This window comes from Oryzias latipes, chromosome 19, assembly GCF_002234675.1.
Source record: "Oryzias latipes chromosome 19, ASM223467v1".
NCBI classification, from domain to species: domain Eukaryota; kingdom Metazoa; phylum Chordata; class Actinopteri; order Beloniformes; family Adrianichthyidae; genus Oryzias; species Oryzias latipes.
This window is the reverse complement of record NC_019877.2, coordinates 8,757,366-8,777,655: the sequence shown is the minus strand read 5'-3', so window position 1 is coordinate 8,777,655 and position 20,290 is coordinate 8,757,366. Positions and strand designations below refer to the sequence as shown.

Sequence of the window (20,290 nt, the reverse complement as noted above, 5' to 3'; positions counted from 1 at the left end):
CTCTGTGAAATGGTCCTCCTTTGTCAGAGGGCTGTGTAAACACAGGACCTTTCATATATGAAGGTTCGAGTTGACTTTTCAAAGCATAGATGTGAGAGGGAATATAGAAAGAGTTCATGCGCAGGTGTGCTGTGGTTCAAGGCAAATTATCTAGCTGTGGAAGAGGCTTTGTTATTTTGGGAAAAATGCAGGACACTGTGATATAACCAGAGGCGCCTCATTCATTAATTCATGCACCCATACGGGGGTTGACCAATGTGGGTGCTCCAGGTTTTTGGGTTGCAGGGTCATAGAAAGGAGCAGCTGCATCTTAAGGGCAGCTCAGGTGTGTCTTGCAGTTCCCTTGAGGCTCATGTGGCCACCGTAACAGACGTCATCAAAAGGGAATGTATGGTTTTCATGTGTGTGGTAAGTGTGTCATAAAATATTTGTATGGCTGATGAAAGTTGTACAGACTTATCATGTGTGGGTGATGCTGTCATCTGGTGCCCTTACGGCACAGTCTCGTCATTAGTAAGGTGCATGTACTTACCACAACTGCTGCACACACGGGGTGTACAGGGAATACATAAACAAGTGCCTATAGCTATTCAGTAATTAGCTAGTTTCCTTAATTGTAATGGTCAGACTGCACAGAAAGAAGTGCACTCATAATGCCAACAGCACTAATGGGTTCTTTGCGTAGTGCGCAGGGTATGAAGGGGTAAAAAAATCCATACGACACACCTGCTTCTCACTTATCTTACCTACCTCCCCCTCACTTACCCTTGTGTGTTGCTTAAGTGTCCGCTACTACCTGTCACCCGTAGGATGCCCGTAGAAAAAAAGTGCATGAACGTTGTCGCTCTACAGACTTGATATTTCGTGTGGGCCATCTGCGTGCCCCATACAGGTTGGCCAATTTTTTGCTCCCGCACACAGTCTGCATCCACCCTCCAGGGCAGTTGTGACCGAGACTCAAAGCAGATGCAGCTCTGGCCAATAAAACACCATAAGTGTGAATATGGACTAAAAGTGTTTAACACTATCAATTGTCCTTTAGCATAACAGAAATTCATACACACTCTGACACGTTTTTATTCCAGCAAAGCTTCAGACTGCTATTATCAAGTAAGTTTGCAGCTAATTAAGCCAATTAAGATTTGTTTCTGAAATCAGCAATTAATCAAGTTATTAATTTTAAACTAAAATATTAAGTAATAATCAAGATCGTAAGCCTCTTTAACACTGAGTTTAAGAAACAAACGTCTTATGCTACATTCACACCAATCTAGATAAACATGTGGATATGTGGGTTTGGGCTTCAAAGTTCAGAACTCTTGTGTTCACTCATCACTACGCACGCTTTTAAGGCCGACTTCGGGCTCTACATTCAAAACAGCAATTGAATGCGCAATAAAAGGTAAACCAATATGAACCCCATATGCTAAAAGCGTGTGGCCCGCTTCACGCTTTCTTGAACACACCACACATGCCCTGCTTCCTCCGTGGTTTCTTCACAAAGTCACAAGCAAGCTCCTCTGGGCATAAAAGTATAGGTGCCAGCACTTCCTTAAAATCTAATCACAAGACATTTCTGGCTTCTTCAGATTTATCCTGTGAGAATTATCTTCTTTCTTCTACATCCTCTCTTTGGTTTGCTTGATAGTCTCCATTTTCATTTATTAGGGTTCAATTCTGAGCAAAGCCAGACCTGTATTTTTTTGTAGACTGCTGCTCGCTTGTTTGGTCCAGTCAAGGTGAGCTATCACACCTGCCCAAACAAAGCGGAAAGTTTGACGAAACTAACTGTGGTCCGAACCAAGCAGCCGCAATTTAAATTCTTCTTTGAGAGATATTTCAACCCAAACCCATGGCTTAACCTTTAGAAGGCAATCAATGTTATCTCTATCTAGACTGCACAGCTGGAACTCCTCTGCACACAGCCACAGCCTGGCTGCAAAAACACAAAGCATGGAAGCCTAAAGCAGGCACATAGTCAAAAAGAGGAGCTCCATTTTTTTTTTGAATTTTGGTAAAGACAGCTGTTTTTATAAACTGCAGACAAATATTTCTTGATGTAAAAGAATGTAAAAGGACTTACCGGTACTCTTTTTGTAAAGTTGGGGAATTTCTCAAAGTTGCGTGTATCAAAAAAAGAGTTCAATGTTAAAGTAAACAAAAAAATTACTGGCTTAACCCTTTCACTTGGTGTTAATGTTTAATTTGACAGGATAAAGAAGAATTGGAAGCTTTCATGAAACCAGCCAGAGTGGTTTTTGCCTCCCTGGTTGGAATGTGTTCTTTTGAATTCAACTGCAGTGTTAGCCTGAGGTTGGGATGCCAAGGCAAATCACAAAAGCATTGTTCTTTTTTTGTTTCTTGATTCCACCACACATCTTGTATTGCTTATATTAAGCTTCTTTTGCCCAAATACTAGCAGAGTGGTGAGAGCAAAATGCGGTTTGAAGGGTTTAAAGCTGGTTTCAGGTTTGGAGCCCTGAAAAATCTGGGATGTTTGGTACTGTTGCAGGAGTTTTTGCTTCTTTAAAAAGACTTCAATGTCAAGCGACATGTGACTGTTTGTGCGTTTTCTTTAGGTTTATGTAACTTTTTTGCTTACAACAAGGCTATTTTACTAAAGCAACGTGTATATTTCACCTAACAATATTTTACTTTAATTGCTTCAACTTCGTGGTTATTTCATTAGCTCTGCCCTCCCTTTAGTGAGGTGTTTCCCTGGCCTGAAACTGGCCGCTGAGTGGTATCTTTCATCAAAGTGTGCCCACACTCCTCACCGGTGAGTTTATGCGGTTTGATTTGTGGGGTGCTGCCCATATTTTTACAGGTGCCGGTGTTGTTGAAGCAGGAGCACGATTCCTGCTTTCACTGCCAAACACAAGGCCACGGTTGTCCAAAACTTCCTCTGGCGAACCAGCAGAGCAAGAAAGGCTCTGATCTTGTTTAGGAAAATATCTTCCTTTCATACAGTCTTTTGTAAAAAGTTTTACCTTGACCTAGTTTTAATGCAATTGAGATTTGTTCAGTTTTTAACAAATGTTCTTGTTGTAACCCTTGTGCTATCCTAGGCACTTCAACATTGGGAGTTGGGTCATCTAGACCCCACATGACAGTGCGCTGAACCTTTTTTCTTCAATGATTTGTGATCTTCACTGGTGTCCATGGATTACATGAAATCTTTCCACCTTTACCCACCTTTGTCATGGTAGGGAGAACACGTCAATGCAAGGATGGGGTCATCTAAGATAGCACAAGGGTTAAAGAATACTTAGTTTCTGTGTTGCTATATTTTAATACTACAAATTATAAAAGTACAACACACAACTAAACAAGTGGACAACTACAAAACAAAATGGAGAAGAGGGCCAAGCTGCAATGGAGACCGGCTGCAGCCAAGTTCCCTTCTCGCAGGCTGGAGATGGTGCTTTTGAAGGCTGCCTCCATCAGTATGTGTCTAATAAGAGGCCACGCCTCCATGCACCACACATGAAAATAATAAGACATAGACATGAACACACAAAAATCCACAAAAACACAGAAGTCCCACTCTGGTATAAAAGAAAATACAAACCACAGAACAGACAGATCAAAACAAAACCAAATACGGCCACAGCCGTAACAGGGGTCTCTGGGTATATGAAGAGTCTATCATGCAGAACCATGTCCAATTGCGAAGCAGGGACCTGCTCACGCCAGAAGCTACCAAAAACTTTTAGGTGATGGGGGGTTGAGAAGAAAGCAGATTTGTGGAGGAGCTTTCTGCAGTCCATTTCACACAGTCTTCTTTCTGCTCTGCACTCCTCTTTTTCCACTCTGCTGTGCGTGCACTGTCACAGAACGGTGTACAATTTCCCTCCTCAGAGTCTGCATTCTGTCAATGAAAGCCGTTGAACTTCAGCTTTCAGGCTTTTTTTTTCTAACATATCAATCAACCAACTTGGTTGGAAATATTTTTGTATTTTTAATGGTTAGGATCTTGTAATAGTTAAGAGGACTATTCTACTAATTTTAAAAATGTTTGAAATGTTAGAAAGAAATGCATGTAAACTAGCATTTTCCTGACTTTTTTTCCTGCAGCCTGATTATGATTATGTATCCCTAAAGTTAAGTAAGCTAGCATAACAAGGCTTTCTACTGCAATGATGAACTGATGTTCAAGTGACCACTTCCAATGAAAAGTATATGTAAATGTGCGTAAATGCGCTTTTCGGCATTTAAAACTCCGTTGCTCATGCGTTGCTTTACAAGATATTAAGTGCGTTTTGGGGTTTTATCTACAAAACGCATGACCAATAAGCACACGTTGAGAGTTAAATCAGATTCAACTTTGACCATTTAGGGACTTGGATCTGACAGTGACATATAGGTTCTGTCCTTTTTAATTCACAAAAGTGCCAACTGTTTAAAAATTAATCATGGAACAAAAATTAATACTTGCCGTTTGTGCCCAGCAGGAATTATCTAACACCAAGTCTTGCATATATCGGAAAAGAGCTATGATAGAAAAAGGCTTGAGCAAGATTCACGGGATTTGCACCTTTTGACATTTTGCATCAAAACCTCTTCCAGCAGTAAGTACATGTGCTAGTTTAGGGTACCGACAGTCCAGTGTGAACACCATATGCTAAATGCATATTCAAGAAGGCCCATTCAGCACCTTATTGAATGAGCATCACATGCCTGGTGTAGATGTAGCTTCAAGCATTTCTCCCTTGATGGACTTAAATCTTTTGTGAATAAAGAAATATATTGAAATTTGGATTTAAAACAATATATTCATACACAGCAAATTCTTCAGTGTCATATCTTCGTAGTCAAACTGATAAGACTCTCTCAGAGTTATTAAAATAAAAATTGTGTTTTTGGCATTTTTGCTGCATTTTTCTGATTATGGGCGACATAGATAAAAAAATAAAGCTCAAAATTTATTTTCAAAGTTCTTCAAATTGTTGCAAATCAGGAGCAGATGAAAAAGATTCTGGTTAAATAAAGCGTGTCTGCATTGTACGAAATACGCGGGGCGTAAATTATGCTGAGGAATTATGAACTACTGCTGCTCTGCAGAAACTATGTCCTAGACAACAATACAAGTTTTCTGATTTTTGCTATAATCATATAATCATAATTAAAAGACCACTGGGAATGCTTTGAAAATAAACCAAACGATGATTGGAGTGGGTCTATAAAAACGGCGATGCTCTGAATGGGTTTTATGTTTTATTTTGAACTAGAAATTGTGCACCAAATAAACCAAGTGTTGGTAATTGGTTCAAGCTGTTTACTTTCAAAGCCTTGGAAAGAACACCTCTGTATATTTTTGGAAGAATTTGAGGATGTAGCTGTTAGGAGGCTTCTTCAGCTTGTTTTACACTGTTGTCCCTGAAGACTTTAACCTAGATAAATCTGTAAAAAACAAAAAGCAATGGTAAGTCAAATAACAAGGTTGATTTAGTGTTGCGTGTCCTAACATTCAGATACACGAGTCAACCGATTAGTCTTTCATCTGGTCAGCAGTGATCAACAGTGTGCAACTTAGGTCAAGGGTGAAAGTTCAACAAATTTGAACTTTCACCCGAGCAAAGACATTTCGAACCATCACGCAAGAAAAACAACGAGGAAACGCACCATCAGCTCCACCTCAAAAAATATGCCTCACATGAAAAAAATGAAAGAAATTAAACCCAGCAAAGGTTGTACTATGTAATTATTAAATGTATAAGTAGATGCATTTTGTTGGTGGTCTTCTGATTCCTTGTCAGAAAAGTGGACATACATTTGTTCATGCAATATAAATTTGAATTTGTGCAAGTGAGCAAATGCAGAACTGAGTTGTGCTCCATAATGAAATTCATTTGTTGATGGTTAAAGGGAAACTCATTTTGAATGTAGAAAAAAAAGAATATACTGCTAACTGTTCCAGGACCTATTTCCAATTTGGGTTTTCCACCCACCACTTTGTTTGATTAAGGATTTTTTGTTTTGCCTTCAAGGAAAAACTTTACATCATACCTTAATGGTTTGTCAAATTTCATGTAAATTTACTCTATTATTATGAGACAACAACTAAGGATTTCTAAATATAGTGAATTTACAATTGTTTTGTTAGCGATTCAGATTTAATATGATTTCAAATGAAAATTGAATAAACTGTTTAAACAGTTGTACTACCACAGTTACCTGTTAATGCATTGTCTCCAACCAAGTGTGGTAATTTTGTGGTAATATTGAACAGCATTGAAATAAAAACATGATTTGTTAAAATCTAAAGTATGGTAGTATTTTGTAAAATATTTCATGGCTGTGATGCATCAATATTTATTAAATCCAAAATATTGTGCAGATAATGCAGTTTCCTTCAAGTCTGGTTAGGTTCGAGCTATACAGTAAAGACAGGGATATTTATTTTGCCACATAAAATAAATGTATGGTGCTTTAAATCAAAGACAAGAAAAGCAGTTTTAGGAATGTTCCTTTTAAATAAGGTGTAGTCTTAGTTTAACAGAAACTAGCACCAGTTGGACCAGTATTAATGTACAATTGGTGTTGTGTGTTATGCCATAAATGTAGTTGATGTATAAATCAATTTCTGACTTTGTTCCAGAAAATAATTTGATCCATTTTTTAGTATTGTTGGAACTATCTTTGAATTGAACAAGCAGAGAAAGATCTTGAGGTAGCTCATCTAGCATCCGTTTGATTCCCAATGGCACAGGAAAATCTATTAGTTTAAGAGCAGGATGTGGGATTAAAATGTGGAAAAAGAATACCTTTTTTCACACAAGAGACACTGAACCTTTATGTGGACCGCAGAGATTTTTTGACCAGCCTGAGTCGTAGCTTGTGTCTTGTTTTCCATGTGATATCTCTTTTTTCATTTCCTGATCACTTTCCTTTTCTCTTCACCCCATCTGCCCTCTTTTATTTTGACTCCACCCGGCTTTTAGTCTCTGTCTGTCCTCACAGATAAGTGGACATCTCTCACCTTTCACATGATGTCACATGTTTGCAATCAGAGTGGGCTTTTGCAGACAAATTAGGGCAGTTAACGTCCACCGGAGATCAGTGCAGAGGCGGGGAAGCTGTTGCTAAATGCCACCAGATGGGGCCCGAAGTGGATTGACTCAGTTTTGCACAGTACCTTACAGTGTCCTTGAATAAAGATCTCAAAGCAGGCTCTGGGCCAAAGAAAAGAGATACATTCTCACTAAAAGTAAGTTGAGTTTTTTATGGCTAAAACATTAATACAGGAACTGCTACCTTTGAGCAAATGTGTGTTAGTACTATCAGATTTTAATTTCAAACTGTACTCTATAAGCATAAAAATGTTCAATTTTCCCTCACACAGTACATTTAGTGTGTGAACATCATTGTGTCAGACTTTTAAAACTCCTAACCTTTTTATCCTTATTTTATCACTGAAATTTTTTCATTACAGAATAAAATACATTCTTTATTTTATTTTTATCCACATTTTAATTTAGAAAAAAACATTAAGTCAATGATTTAGCCTGTAAACATTGTATCCACAAATGTTGCTCTCACTGTTTTCAATGGCAGATAAAGAGCTTTTAATTCATAGAAATTTTCAGATCTAATAAAGTTAATGGAAGATATAATTGTGTAAACCAGTATTTAAAGAGAAATGAATCATTAAGATGGTTAAAAATGTAAAAATTAAAAACTAAAAAGGTTAAAAATTTTATATTTTGCTAACCTTTTGAAGTTTTGACAACAAAAGTGGATGGCACAGAAAAAAGGCCATTGTAGTATTTTCTGTACAACTCTTTTATTTTTTGTTTAACCTTTGCACATGAACTCATGGTTTCATGTTAGTTCCATCATAACAAATGTTATGAAGTTTTTCTGATCATTGAAATAGTATTTCTAAATCCTGTCTGTGTGCTAACCCATGAGCACAGCTTTACTCCGGACCAGCCACCTCTCTGTGACCACAGACCACAAACCACAGACCCAAACATGGATTGACTTCATACAATCCATGTATGAAGTCTCATGCTTACTAAACTGCTTTCTGACAGTTTGAGCTGGATTAATTTTGACATTGTTGTGTACTAATATTCTTTATCTGTCGATAGGAAAATAAGTCAATGGTTTGAAAAATATTTTTGAAGGTAAAATATTGTTTTTGCACATTTTGTATTGTGGATGTCGTGGGTTCCTCAAAGAAGGCCACACAATGAACGCAGAAGAGCCAAGGGTAGAGTTTTCTTCTTCATTCAGAGGCAACAGAGCACACACACTGGTCCTCAAAAAGGCCACATCATGCCAAGAGTCGTCATCATTTCCTGTCTCATTTCCCTTTTTTACATGGTAAGCCCCTCCCACTGGTCGTTGCTCTCCATTAGCTCAGGGTTAGCCAAACACAGTTTTACAATGTCTTTCATAAATTAAACAATCAACATTTTCCATTGTCCACCCAAAGACCATAAACCATGTTATTTACAAAGATTACAAAAATCCACCTTAAATATAAAATACAAACCTATCCAGGAAACAAACAAACAAACTAATGATGACGGCGAGCGAGCTATGTTTAGGTGTATGCGTGAGGATTAAGAGTTAGCAACCCCATGTGCACCAAGGGGCACCTGCAGAGAAACAGGGATGGAGAGAAAGGTGAGTTTCAGTAAATAAATGGCGTGATTGCATGTCTGCATGTGCGCGTCCATGTGTGTTTGTGTGAGTGAGCGCAGCAACCAACTGATGGTACTACATTGCAACATCATCCCTCTCCTCTGGGAGATTGGCAATGAGCGGCAATCTAGACAGGTAATCTGCAACTACATTGTTCTTGCCAGGACGATGACAATGAACTTATATGGCTGAAGCGCCAAATACCAACGTGCAAGCCGGCTTTGGTGGTCCTTCATAGTATTTCTCCATATAAGGGCCCTTTGGTCTGTCTCAAGGTCAAACTCCCTGCCAAGTAAGTAATACCCCAAGCTGTCCAGTGCCCACTTAATTGCAAGTCCTTTTCCTTTTCAAATGTGGAGTAGTGATAAGATTTATAGCTCCTTTTTTGGGAGACAAATCTTTGGATCAGTTCATTTCAAAGAGCAGTTCAAAAGACTGGGTCATTTGGCCTTTTTTATATTTGAGAAGGGAGGATTGATGGGCTGAGATCTAGATCTAATTGAAAGTCAGATTTTCTACCTATAATTAAGTAAAAATTATTTTGCTATTATAACATCATCTAATTAAAAAATAATCTTAAATATGGTAACAAAATGTAACAAACAAACCCATTACTGATCAGAATCAAATCAGGCTAGTTTGAAGTTCCCTGCAAAATGTTTGGTGAAACGTTTTAACACAGAACAACAAAGAACATTTTTAACAGATAGATGGACTCAAACTCATGACTACAACTCCAGAACGAAACCTCACCAAATATGGCCCCTCTTTGCAAAAACCTTCAACACCAATGGGTTAAAGTAAACAATAGATTCAATACACATAATGCAAAAGTTTAATAAAATAGTTACATCAGCTTAGAAATACAAAAAAAAAACAGGAGTTTTATAATTAAGTGTCTCCATCCTGACTAAAGATATCAGTAAAAGTAAAAAAAAAAAAAAAAAATTATCTGTCATTTTGTTACATGTAAATCTAATCCAGCCTTAAAGTTTCAAAGTCATCTATGACAGAACCACTCAATTGATGAAGGCTAAATTGCTTTATGATTTATTAACCCCTCACTTTCTGCACATTTCTTTTAGACTTTGTCATAATATTTTTCAACTTTGTTTCATTTTATTCTTAAATGAACCAACAGCTTGTGTGAAATAGGATTTTCTCCAGTAGATTCCAGTGACTAAAGTTACATTTCCCCACTTGGGATCAGTAAAGTTTTATTCTCTTCTGATTGTTTTCCATTTTAGATTAGGATAAAATGAGTAAAAACAATGTATGTTTGTCCAATATGTGATATTAGAAGCACTTGATTTTTTTTATGACAGTCCGATACTCTTGCTTTGTACCTCGGAGCTAAGTGACAACAAAAAATCAATTTGCATTTTAATATGAATAACATGCTTGAGTTTATCTTGAACCCAAAAACCTGTGATCAGTCAGGGAACCAAGGAAAGAACTCCAATTCAACAATAATAAACTAAACTGATGAAGATTATTTCCATTTTTCCATCTTCTACTTTGGTGACCACCTTAATACACCGGCAGCCCGTACACACACCCACAAGCGCATTCCTCTTACGTTACAAGCTTTGAAGTGGCAGACTCATCCCTATTTTCAACAGAACCCAATCAAGCACAAAGCTGAGGAGCGGATTAGGAGCAGGTTTGGGCTGCACAATGCTTCTATCATGGACCACACTGGTTTTAAATTACTCCCAATTCCTCACTCATTTGCAATCACTCACTAACTCAATAATGTTTGCTTCACCAATAAAAAGGAGAGCATTGAACAGCGATCTTTCACAATCTTTGTCTGGATGTTCTTCTGCATCAATCAGGGACGTGTTTGGCCTTTTTGTGGGTGAATTTGATAGCTTAAAGGTGAGAAAAAATGAAATGTGTTTAACTGAATAAATGGAACAGCACAGAGATGAGGAGATTGAAGGGTGGCAGATGTGCAGATGAGTGAACGTGTGGTCATTGCCAGGCATGTTGTCAGTTCCAGAGGGAGTGGTGCCTCTTCAGATGACAGCTGGTTTCACTCACAAAAAAAGAGACATGCTGCAGCCAGAGAGGGAAAGATCAGACCTTCACCACTGAATATTTATGATCTGGCTCCGCACACATTTCTTGCCACATTTTTGGGGGTTTTCAGGAGGGAGGTTAGCCTGTGATGACCCACACACACTCGTACTGTCACAGACAGGACTGTTCACAGACTCACACTCTTTTCGTGGGAGGGAAAATACTTTTGACAACACACAAAAAGTAGGAAAATAAGTCAAAAGGATTATGAGAATGGAAAGTCATGAATGTGGCAGACCTACACATACACAGACCCCATGCTGGAAAATGCAGTTGTTGAGCTTTGAAGCGCAGTGGTAATGAGGCTCCATTTAAAGCCAATGAAGCCTCTTTGGCAGCTTATGAAAGCGTGATTGGTAAGCCTCTCCTGGCTGCTGCTGCGTTTGTGTGAGGATGTGTCAGGATGAGGAGGGGAAAGAATGGACAGCATTTGGCCTGATCGCTGTTTCTCTTTTTCAACAAACCAGCACCACTCCTCTCTAGACCGCCAGAAGTTTATTATACAAACAGTGAGGAGATTTAGAGAGCAAGCTTGATTAGATTAAAGTTTTTACTGTATAATATCAAACTTTTTTGTTCTATGAAGCATTAAAAGGCCAGTACACCTCATACAACACTTAGTCATTATTATTCTATCTAGGGATCAATGATTAATGCAAACTTTTAAAGCAAAAAGTAAGTCCGTTTGAAAAGGGTTTTCACAACAAATTCAAACGTAATTTTTCTAGTATGTTGAAACCATTGAAATGGTTTCTATGACAATGAGTCACCATTCAAAGGAAATTGCAAAAACAAAATGGTTCACAATAATGCACTGGAAAAACTGTGGTTTTATTTTTACTTTTTGTGGCTCCTAAAACCCTCATCTTTGTTAAAAACCCAACCCAAAACCTGACAAATGAGAAAAACAACTCCTGATCTCCACAGTGACCTAAAAATGACCAGCGATTTATCTTTAAAACCCATTTCCATCAGGCACTAAACAACAAACCAATGAACGACACATTCCCACAAGATTACATTTAGGAATGTGAAATCCACAACAAAATATGTCTAAACATAAATTAGCAGATGCAACAATTACAAAAGCCTTGTAGTGCCCCTTCCCCAATGTCTTATCCTGTAAATGTCATGTAGATTTCAATTATAATCAAATCATCTGTACAACTTCTCTCCATCCTTCCATCTACTTTTGAAAGCACTCAATCCCTATGGGGTCATGGGGGTGCTGGAACCTATCCCACCCGTTTTCGAGCAAAGGTGGAGTACTCCCCAGCCAAGAAAAAAGTTCTGCACTAGCAAGTATTTGGAAAATTGTGTGCAAATAGTCACTTTCATTATGGCAATTCATTTTATTAGCTGCAAGTGAATTCAACAATCTGCATGCGCTAGCATCAAGTCAGTTCTGAGCAACAGCCAGTGCTGCTTATTGGTGCAACGTAGCCTAAATTATATTGTAATTCAAAGCTTTTTTTCATGGGCTTATCAAAGTTCTTTTTCGTGTGTAATTTTATGAAACAGCAGGGTCTGGTACACACATTCATTTTGTCATTCCACTCAAAAAGTGTCGATTTGGAACAAAAAAAATCTCACTTTTCATTTTTCATTTATCGCTAAAGATTAACTTTAGCCACAAAGGTCTTCATTTATGCAAGAGGCAGCTTGCAGAAAGGGGGGAATAAGGGCGGGGCTAATCAGCTCAGGACCAATGGCCAAACCCATGTAGAGGAGATTTTGGAAACAGAGGCTTCAGATAAACATGAAATATAGCTTTTTAAGACGTTTATGTTGTGGGATTTGGGTTAAAAACTTCAGAAACATAATTAAAGCACCACAGTCAAAGTTTTTATATAAAAAAAAAATTCATCGGGGGACTTTAAAAGAAAGAATGGTGCCAGTTTGTGTAAAGAAAGCAAAAGAGGGGCGGGGGAAGAACGATCTTTTTGCTTTGAGTCCGACTTTGGAGTTCTTCCGAGCTGAGATTCACATTTAAATCTGTTTTGCATTGTTTATTTACAAAAGTTTAGTCTTTGCTGTGTTCATTGAGGGGAGAGGAGGGGTGCACCTCCCAATACTCTCCCCCCTCAAACACCCTTCCACTTAAGTGGAAACATACCAGAGTTGTGCCCGCTGTGAGTGAGCATACCTTCCAACTGGAAACAGATACATATAATTCCTGTAGCTAATGGAGGCTATTAAAGAGATAAATGATCAACACAACATATGGCTCATTAACTAATAATTTATTTTTTACCATTTAGAGGAAAAAGTCAGTGGTTCATTGCCTCAGAGGAAAATGTACACAACGTTGATATAATTGCAGTGAAAAGCAGGGCTGAACCAAAGGAAGCACCCCTTAGTCCCCTCAGAGAGAGGTAGGTGGACATTTTTTGCTTGAGTACTCCACCAATTCAAGGACGTGAAGGAAACAGAAAACTGTGGACTCTTGTGTCAAGGTCCAATCTGTAGCTCCACAGAAGAAGCAAAGGTTCCTCTCTGTCACATTTTAATGCAGTTCACCTGAAAACCATTGACAGGAGGGCAATTGTTGTCTGGAAATAAAGGTAAAATAATAACAAATACATTCTGTGTAATATTTGAACCACGTCTTCTGTTTGCAATCATAAAAGCATATGTTCCTGGTTTTTTACATCCATATCACCTCCATAATCATCTGGTTTGTACATCCGTATGGGTGAGTCATCCCAGGCTAAGGGACGCTTTACAAAGAAAACAACAGTGTAAATGGCAGAGGCAGTTCTGCACATATTTACAACATAATAAATGCGTCAAGATTTGTTAAACAAGCCAAATGTGTGGGGACAAATGAAACACACATGTATGGCAGATACGCAGGGGTTTTTGCACAAACACTAGACGGCTATTAAGAGTTCCTTCACCTCCCTTCGTGTTTGCTTCATGTGCATATCACTTGTTTGCTTGGGGAGGTTAATTAAACACAAACTTGCACTCATACACCTGTGTATGCTATAAATGCAGCAAAAAGCGGGGAGAACATAGTAAAGCGGCTACACTGCCTCAGTTCCACTGCCAAGCTGCAGGGTTGTTAATGTAAAACAACAGGCGGCTCTCCCTATGAGGCTTACTAAATGGTTTTCACAAGAGCAAAATAAATCTGGGAGATTCTTACTTTCCTACATTCAGGGTGGGCAGGGGGGGGGAAAAAAAGCCAGTAGAGTGAATGTTCTACTGGAGAGGAGACTGCAAGTGTCTATCAGGTGTAACTTGCTAATCCATTAAAACGTGTCCAGCAAGTGTGTTACAGTATCTTCACCTGCCCGTCAAGTGGCTGCAAAACAGCACAAGAATAATTGTTTGGTTCTGCCTTTTTTTTTGAACAATGAGTGGGTTTTGGGATTGCAACAATCCCAAATGTCAATTTTCTTTCAATCACCAGAAATCCTAGCAGGTCATGTTTTGGTTGAGAGTTGTTTTTGGATCATCCCTCAAGTCTGTATTCTCACGTCTGGCAACGATATCTCAAAAACACAATTAGAGCTAACAGGAGTTTTATTTACTTTCTCTGGAAAAGTGAAAAAAGGGTCCACAGAGTGTTACAGCACAGCTTCTTTCTAGGGGCTCGTTTTTTCAATCTACAGACACAAATTCCACAACATGCTAAAAGAAGAGTTGGGGGTAGCTGAAAAGGAATTTAAGACACTTTTGGAGAACTGACAAACATTAGTCGCCACAGCCAAAGAAGCGTGACTGTCCGCCTACATAGGTCTGTGCAGGCAGTCGCTGCTGGACCAACATAATGCGCCCCTAAAAGCTTTGTTTATCCTATTCTCAATTTAAATATACAGCAATGTGCTTTTTGAAATTAAATTAAAGTGAAAGATGGATAAATAGCTCAGGAGCAGCCAGGCAGATTTCTCTGTGGTTTTAGCTGGTCCCCAGTTCAATCGTCTCCTAACTGAATTTAAAAAGGTCTGTACTTGTTTGGCAAAGGATAACAGGGGTATGCATTAGGGTGGGCAAGTGGTGGAAGAAGATTTGAGTTTTGCTTTGAATTTTGATGCTCATGTTGGTTTTCTTCCCAGCAAGAAACCCCCAGAACATACAAACATGACCATGGCATGACAGGTGAAACTCAATCGTCTCATATCATAGTACAATCAGCGAGGACTAAAGACTTTCCAGCCTCATTCATTTTGTCAAAATACATCACAAAAACAATGTTTAACCCACTTTTTCCCCTTTTACTGCATGAACAGAAACACGTCTTTTGGTCTTTTATTTTGGCAGACAATATCCTGCCCGTCTTCAGGATGACAGACATTTAAAGAAATGACATCAGTCACAGCGCAATATCTGGAAGACTGTATCCAGCGGAAGACAAAAATCCATTAGGCAAAAAGTCACAGAAAAACTGGAATTGTTCGGAAATTCCTCTCTGTCCACACAGAGGCCAGAAAAAGTGACAGTGAATCATACTGGTGAGACATGAGTTTGTAAGCCACCCATGAGAACCAGTAACGAAGAGGCAGGCGAAATGTGATTCATACAGGCCAGTTTTGTTCTGCTTAAAATGAACCAACAAATAAGACTGGCTGGAATATGGAATATGAATGGATGAGATCAAAAGCAGCCTTGAAAAATAATGCTATTAAGAACAGTGTCACAGACTTGCAGGAAAAGAGTGGAAATGAGCAGTATGTTGTGGCAGGGTGGTGTGACGGCAGCAGCACTGGTTTGCTTTGGAGCCCTCGATTCCTTGTTGGACACAAGTTTTTTTTCATGTTATTCCCAAAAATGTTGGTACAAAGACCTGGAGCAGCAGGGCTATTATCTTTGTGGGAGTGTCAGGAGATCCAGCTCGTAGAGATGTTTTATTACTAAAATGACCAAGCTTGTTTGCAGCTCGCTTCTGAAATCAGTCTGAAGTTGCTGCAGTCGAGGTGAAACAAATCCAAACAAATGTCCAGGACGTGAGCGCTGCTGGTTGATCACGTGGAATACAAGAGCAGTGAAGCTAAACTGGCGAAAGCCAACAGCTTGAAGAAAAAAAGCTTGTAAATGGGTGACACAAGTGGATTGGTCCAGGCTCTGGTGTCGGCTTTTTTCTGTAACAAAAAAACTTTTTAACGGTCCCTTTATAAGGCAAACCAAATGAATGATAGATGAGTGGCTTTACAAAGACAAAACTTGGGGGGGGGGGGGGGGGGGGGTAATAAAGGAAAAATAATTATACAATATACACAAACATGGTCCCTACAAAAGGTGGGGTACATGCAGTCTGTTCCCACATTAAAGGAGGAGTAAGGAGCAGGAGGAGGAAGAGTCAGTTCATAAAGGTGTGTGGTGAAAGAAGAGGTAGGGATTGGCACTCCAAACCAATCATGCTTTACTGCATTTTCCCTTCTTTTCTTTGCGTTGGAACTTCCTCAGACGTCTTGACCAAACGTCCCTCCATTGAATCACCAGGCTGTTCTTATCAGCCACCAAACCCACGCGCTCCGCCCCCGGACTTGTGGCTCCGACTCCCGGCCCTGCAGCCGGGCCCGTCCCTCCTTCACTGCCGCCCATCACCAAGAATTTCTTGCTCATTTGGATCTTGGGACATTTGCAGGCCAGGTCTTTCATGTGTACCCACAGGATGTTGTCGCCTCGCTTCAGGGGTTCACCACGGCTTTTGTACACTGACACCAAGCTGACCGAAAACTTTGCCCAATCCCCAACAGTCTCCATGTCCAGCACGTTGACTTGGACGGCTGAAACCACAGTCACAAGGAATACACACTCTGGTCAAAACCTCAAATTATTTTACACAGCGTGCTCAAAGCTTTTCTTACCATAATCCTTCTTGCAATATTTCTTCATATTGATCTTTAAATTGCCTTTCACTGGTTTACAGTAGGATTCACAATCTAAAAAAAGCAAGAACATCAATAGGAAGTTAGCACAGAGAGAAAAACACACTAATGTCTCTCAAAAGAAGCATCAGAACAAGTCTAGAGTTTGTTGCTGCAGATGACAAACAGTTTTTATACATAGAAACATAAACAGGGAGTAACTTTCTCTGCAACTGCTCTTTATGAGTGTAAGCCATGTATTACAACTTTGTATACATTCACTAACATGGCCAAGGGCTAAGAAAAATAGCATCACTTTGAATGATGCAGATTTTGGTTTTGTGCGTTAAAAATAGAGCCTTTGACGAATCACCGTGAGAAATACCAGAGGAGAAAAAGGGCTCATTTTGACATGTTTTTTGGGGTCTTGAGGAAAAACAGAGCGTGGAGGCAGGTCATGCTTGGATGGAAATGAAAAAGCCTTGACTGCCAGCATTATGACTGTGACCACACATTGGGCAGATGACCTCTTCTGGCCACTCCTTGGGGTGGGGAGGGTTAGGGAAGAGTTGTGTTCATGATTCTTACAATTTTAGCTAATTTATTGCCTCTTTAGCTGAATTTTATGTAAGAAGATGTTTACTTGCCAATGAACTTACAGAACCCGGTTTGTACAAAGTATATTGAGACTAATGTTCAACCTTTAACCCCTTTTAAACTTTACAAATTGCAACTTTATCTTCTAAGTGACTTTAAATACTGATATTCTTACTAACAAAAATGCTCTAGGATACTTCCCAACTTTCTACATTCTTCAAAAAGCATTGTAGAAGTGCATCTCAGTATCCAAAGAATCTCAACTGAATTGGAGAAAAAAGTTCATTTTGAAACACTTTTCCCACCCGAGCTGTAAAATCTTCTACATTTCGACAGGCCAATGACACAACTTAAACTTCAACATACTTTTATTATACTCTAAACTGACTTTTAGAAAGAAAAAACACTTATTTTTAATTTCAGACAAAAATATCTAGATTTGAGACATTTTTTAAGATAAAGAGATAAAGATTTTACAAACATTAAACAGAGGCCAAAAAATTCCTGTATCACTTTTGTATTAAACTTAAATGTTTTTATGCGAATATTAAAGAAAGGCTTTTAAAAGTTTCAAGGCAAATGCATGTAGGGATATCATTGATTGTTTATTTACTTTCCTTTGTTTAAAATTCTTAATCATGTCCTTTGATTAGTTACTAGTCTTGACTGCAAGAAGACAGCAATAAAAATCTAATGACATTATTTAAGAGCCCAGTTTTTAAGAATACCTAAAATACAGTCACTGAAGCCCGTCAGAGATGAACCGTCATTGTTGAATGAGCACTAACAAGTTATGAAAATTATAAAAACTTGGATCCACATATTTTAGGTTACAAACTATTTGATGGATGCCGATGTAAAAAATAAGATCTTCTGCTCAGAAAAAGTCGAACCCAAGGGTCATTTCCCGACGTGGTTTCAGTCAGCTGAAGAGGGGACATGAAAAGCTGACTGTGGAATGTCAGGACATGAAACTGGAAAACCACATGTTGGCAACTCTGGTGGTATTTGCTGTCAACCGTCTCATTGACTTTGAAAGGAAAACTATTGAGTCGTGCAAATCTCAAAAGCAAACCCAACTAAACTGCTTTACATGAAATTCTCCGATAAGCAAGAAAAAAGAGAAACCCCAATAAACGATTCTTCTGGGGACACTTGAGTGTAACGTTGTTCCATTGTTCGTCTTTAAGTTACGGACTGAAGCAGAAGGAAGAAAACAACGGAGCAATGAGCTCATAAAGTTGTCTTGAAGAGTTGGCAATATATATGAGAGCGTTTGAGGATTTATTTGCCGTAAAACGAGAGATGGAGAAAAAAAGAGAAAAGAAAATGACAACGTTAAGAAGAGGCAGATGCAGGGAGAGATGGATGTAAAATATATTTTCTCAAGATTACAAGTGCAATTTAGGTGCGTGTAAATGCAGTCATAACATGTGCATGGGTAACTGTGAGTAAAGTACAGTCCATAACATGGATTTATAAGCTGAGGCTCAGGGGCTGTTTGTGCTTTCCCATGAAGAGCCACTTTGTGCGCCCTTCACCTGGAAAGGCTTGTGGGGAATCGCTCAGTGACCCAGAAGGCCAGCCCACTGGCAGCACGCACAATTGGCTCCGGGGTTGCCCCTTTCACTGTGCCATGACAAGGACAAATTGCATCCACCGCCCCCAACACAAAAAGATTTGGGAGGTTTCTGATGGTGAAGCTTCTTCTGTGGTAGTTTAGGAAGGAGAAGCACTCAGGGGGAAATGCTCTGGAATTTTTTTTTTTTTGGTGAGGCTGAGGTGAATTCATTATTAGTAATCCTTGTGTTTTGATCTCATTATTCCCCAGGAGTCTTGAGATATTTAAATTAAAATATCCCACACCAAAAAATAATAAAAGCAAGATACCTTTTTATGGTTTATTTAAGGTTGCAAATAAAAGAGAGAAAACTTTTGTTAGTGTTTAGTTATTTACAGTTGTTTGAACTTGGTTGTATTATAAAGGTAAAGGGATCTTTTAGTTACAGTCAAGGTCATTAAAACACATAGGGCTGCCTACAATCTCTACACATTTTTTCAGATGTTTCTACAAATATTCTATAAACTTCGAGTTGTTTTTTATACTTATTGATGTTTTCTCTTTGTTTGTCTTGAGCCATCTTGCAGATAACACACATGTATTCTTCTGTAATAATTTTCAGGATCAGTCCAGGCCTATGCTTTGTTTTGTTTTTTGGACCTTTTTACAACCTGCTTCCTCATGATTTACATTTCAGTAAATGTTGTGAGACTCTGCAGGGTCATGGTGACAAAGTGCGTGTGATTATTTCACTTTTATTTCCGTGCATTTAGACCAAAAGATGCTGGTCTCTGAAGGTTGAAAACTGTTTGTCTTTCAGAGCATTATGAAGGCTGGGGGCTGTTATTTCTGTTAAATTAGGAGAACTTCAGACGGGCACATTTGCATCACCAGTGTACTAAAAGGAAGTAACAGACAGTTTAAAATCGTATTATATCTTAGATAAAATTTCTTTTGAATTAAAGGAATCTAGTAATTAAAAAAACATTTTGGAAATATGTACACTTCTGCAAGATTGTGAACTTTTAACACCAAGTTTTGGATGAAACAGAAAGGAAACAGTGTTTTTTGGCAACTTGGTAACTTGAATGACAGAAGCATCTAAAGTTACATGTACGTGAATAAAACTTTGAAAAATCATAGACTTTTTTTTTGTTCATGGCTACTAAGCATTTATTTTATTTGACAAGCGCAATGTGGATAACAACAATAAAAGCGCAAGACTGATGTATTGGGGTTTTTTTCCGCTCAATTTATGAAATCTCCTGCAGAGCCAATATGTTATATGTTTCTTTTTTTCTCTCTGGGAGTCCATTAATCAGTCTGTCCAGGAGATTTTGGCCTTTTACTGCATTTTTTTGTCCTTTCTTATTAAAAATGTTCAAAAAAATTGAAGTGTTTTACATTTACATAAATTATTATTAAATGAGGACTTTACATTTCTGTGCATAAAAAAGTCATAGACTTACAGTAATGAACAGATTTGTGATGATTTCAAATTTGAAACAAAAGCATAATTTTTCTATCAGTTGTAAAACATAATTTGCTAAATTTATTGTTAGGTATGAAAAGTGTG

General features: G+C 38.5%; 1 protein-coding gene across 4 annotated transcripts in view; it reads right to left on the bottom strand.

The window, feature by feature from the left end:
* Positions 1-12,962: 12,962 nt before the first annotated feature.
* Positions 12,963-20,290, bottom strand: part of LOC101160359 (netrin-3) — a 46,871-nt gene continuing 39,543 nt past the window's right edge. For all 4 annotated transcript variants that reach the window (XM_020711911.2, XM_011488108.3, XM_004080338.4 and 1 more), the window contains exons 6-7: positions 16,557-16,631; positions 12,963-16,475 (exon numbers count right to left, since the gene is read on the bottom strand). In XM_020711911.2, coding sequence (XP_020567570.1) covers positions 16,102-16,475; positions 16,557-16,631 — 449 coding nt within the window. In that variant the 3' untranslated portion in view covers positions 12,963-16,101. The remainder of the gene's footprint in view (positions 16,476-16,556; positions 16,632-20,290) is intronic.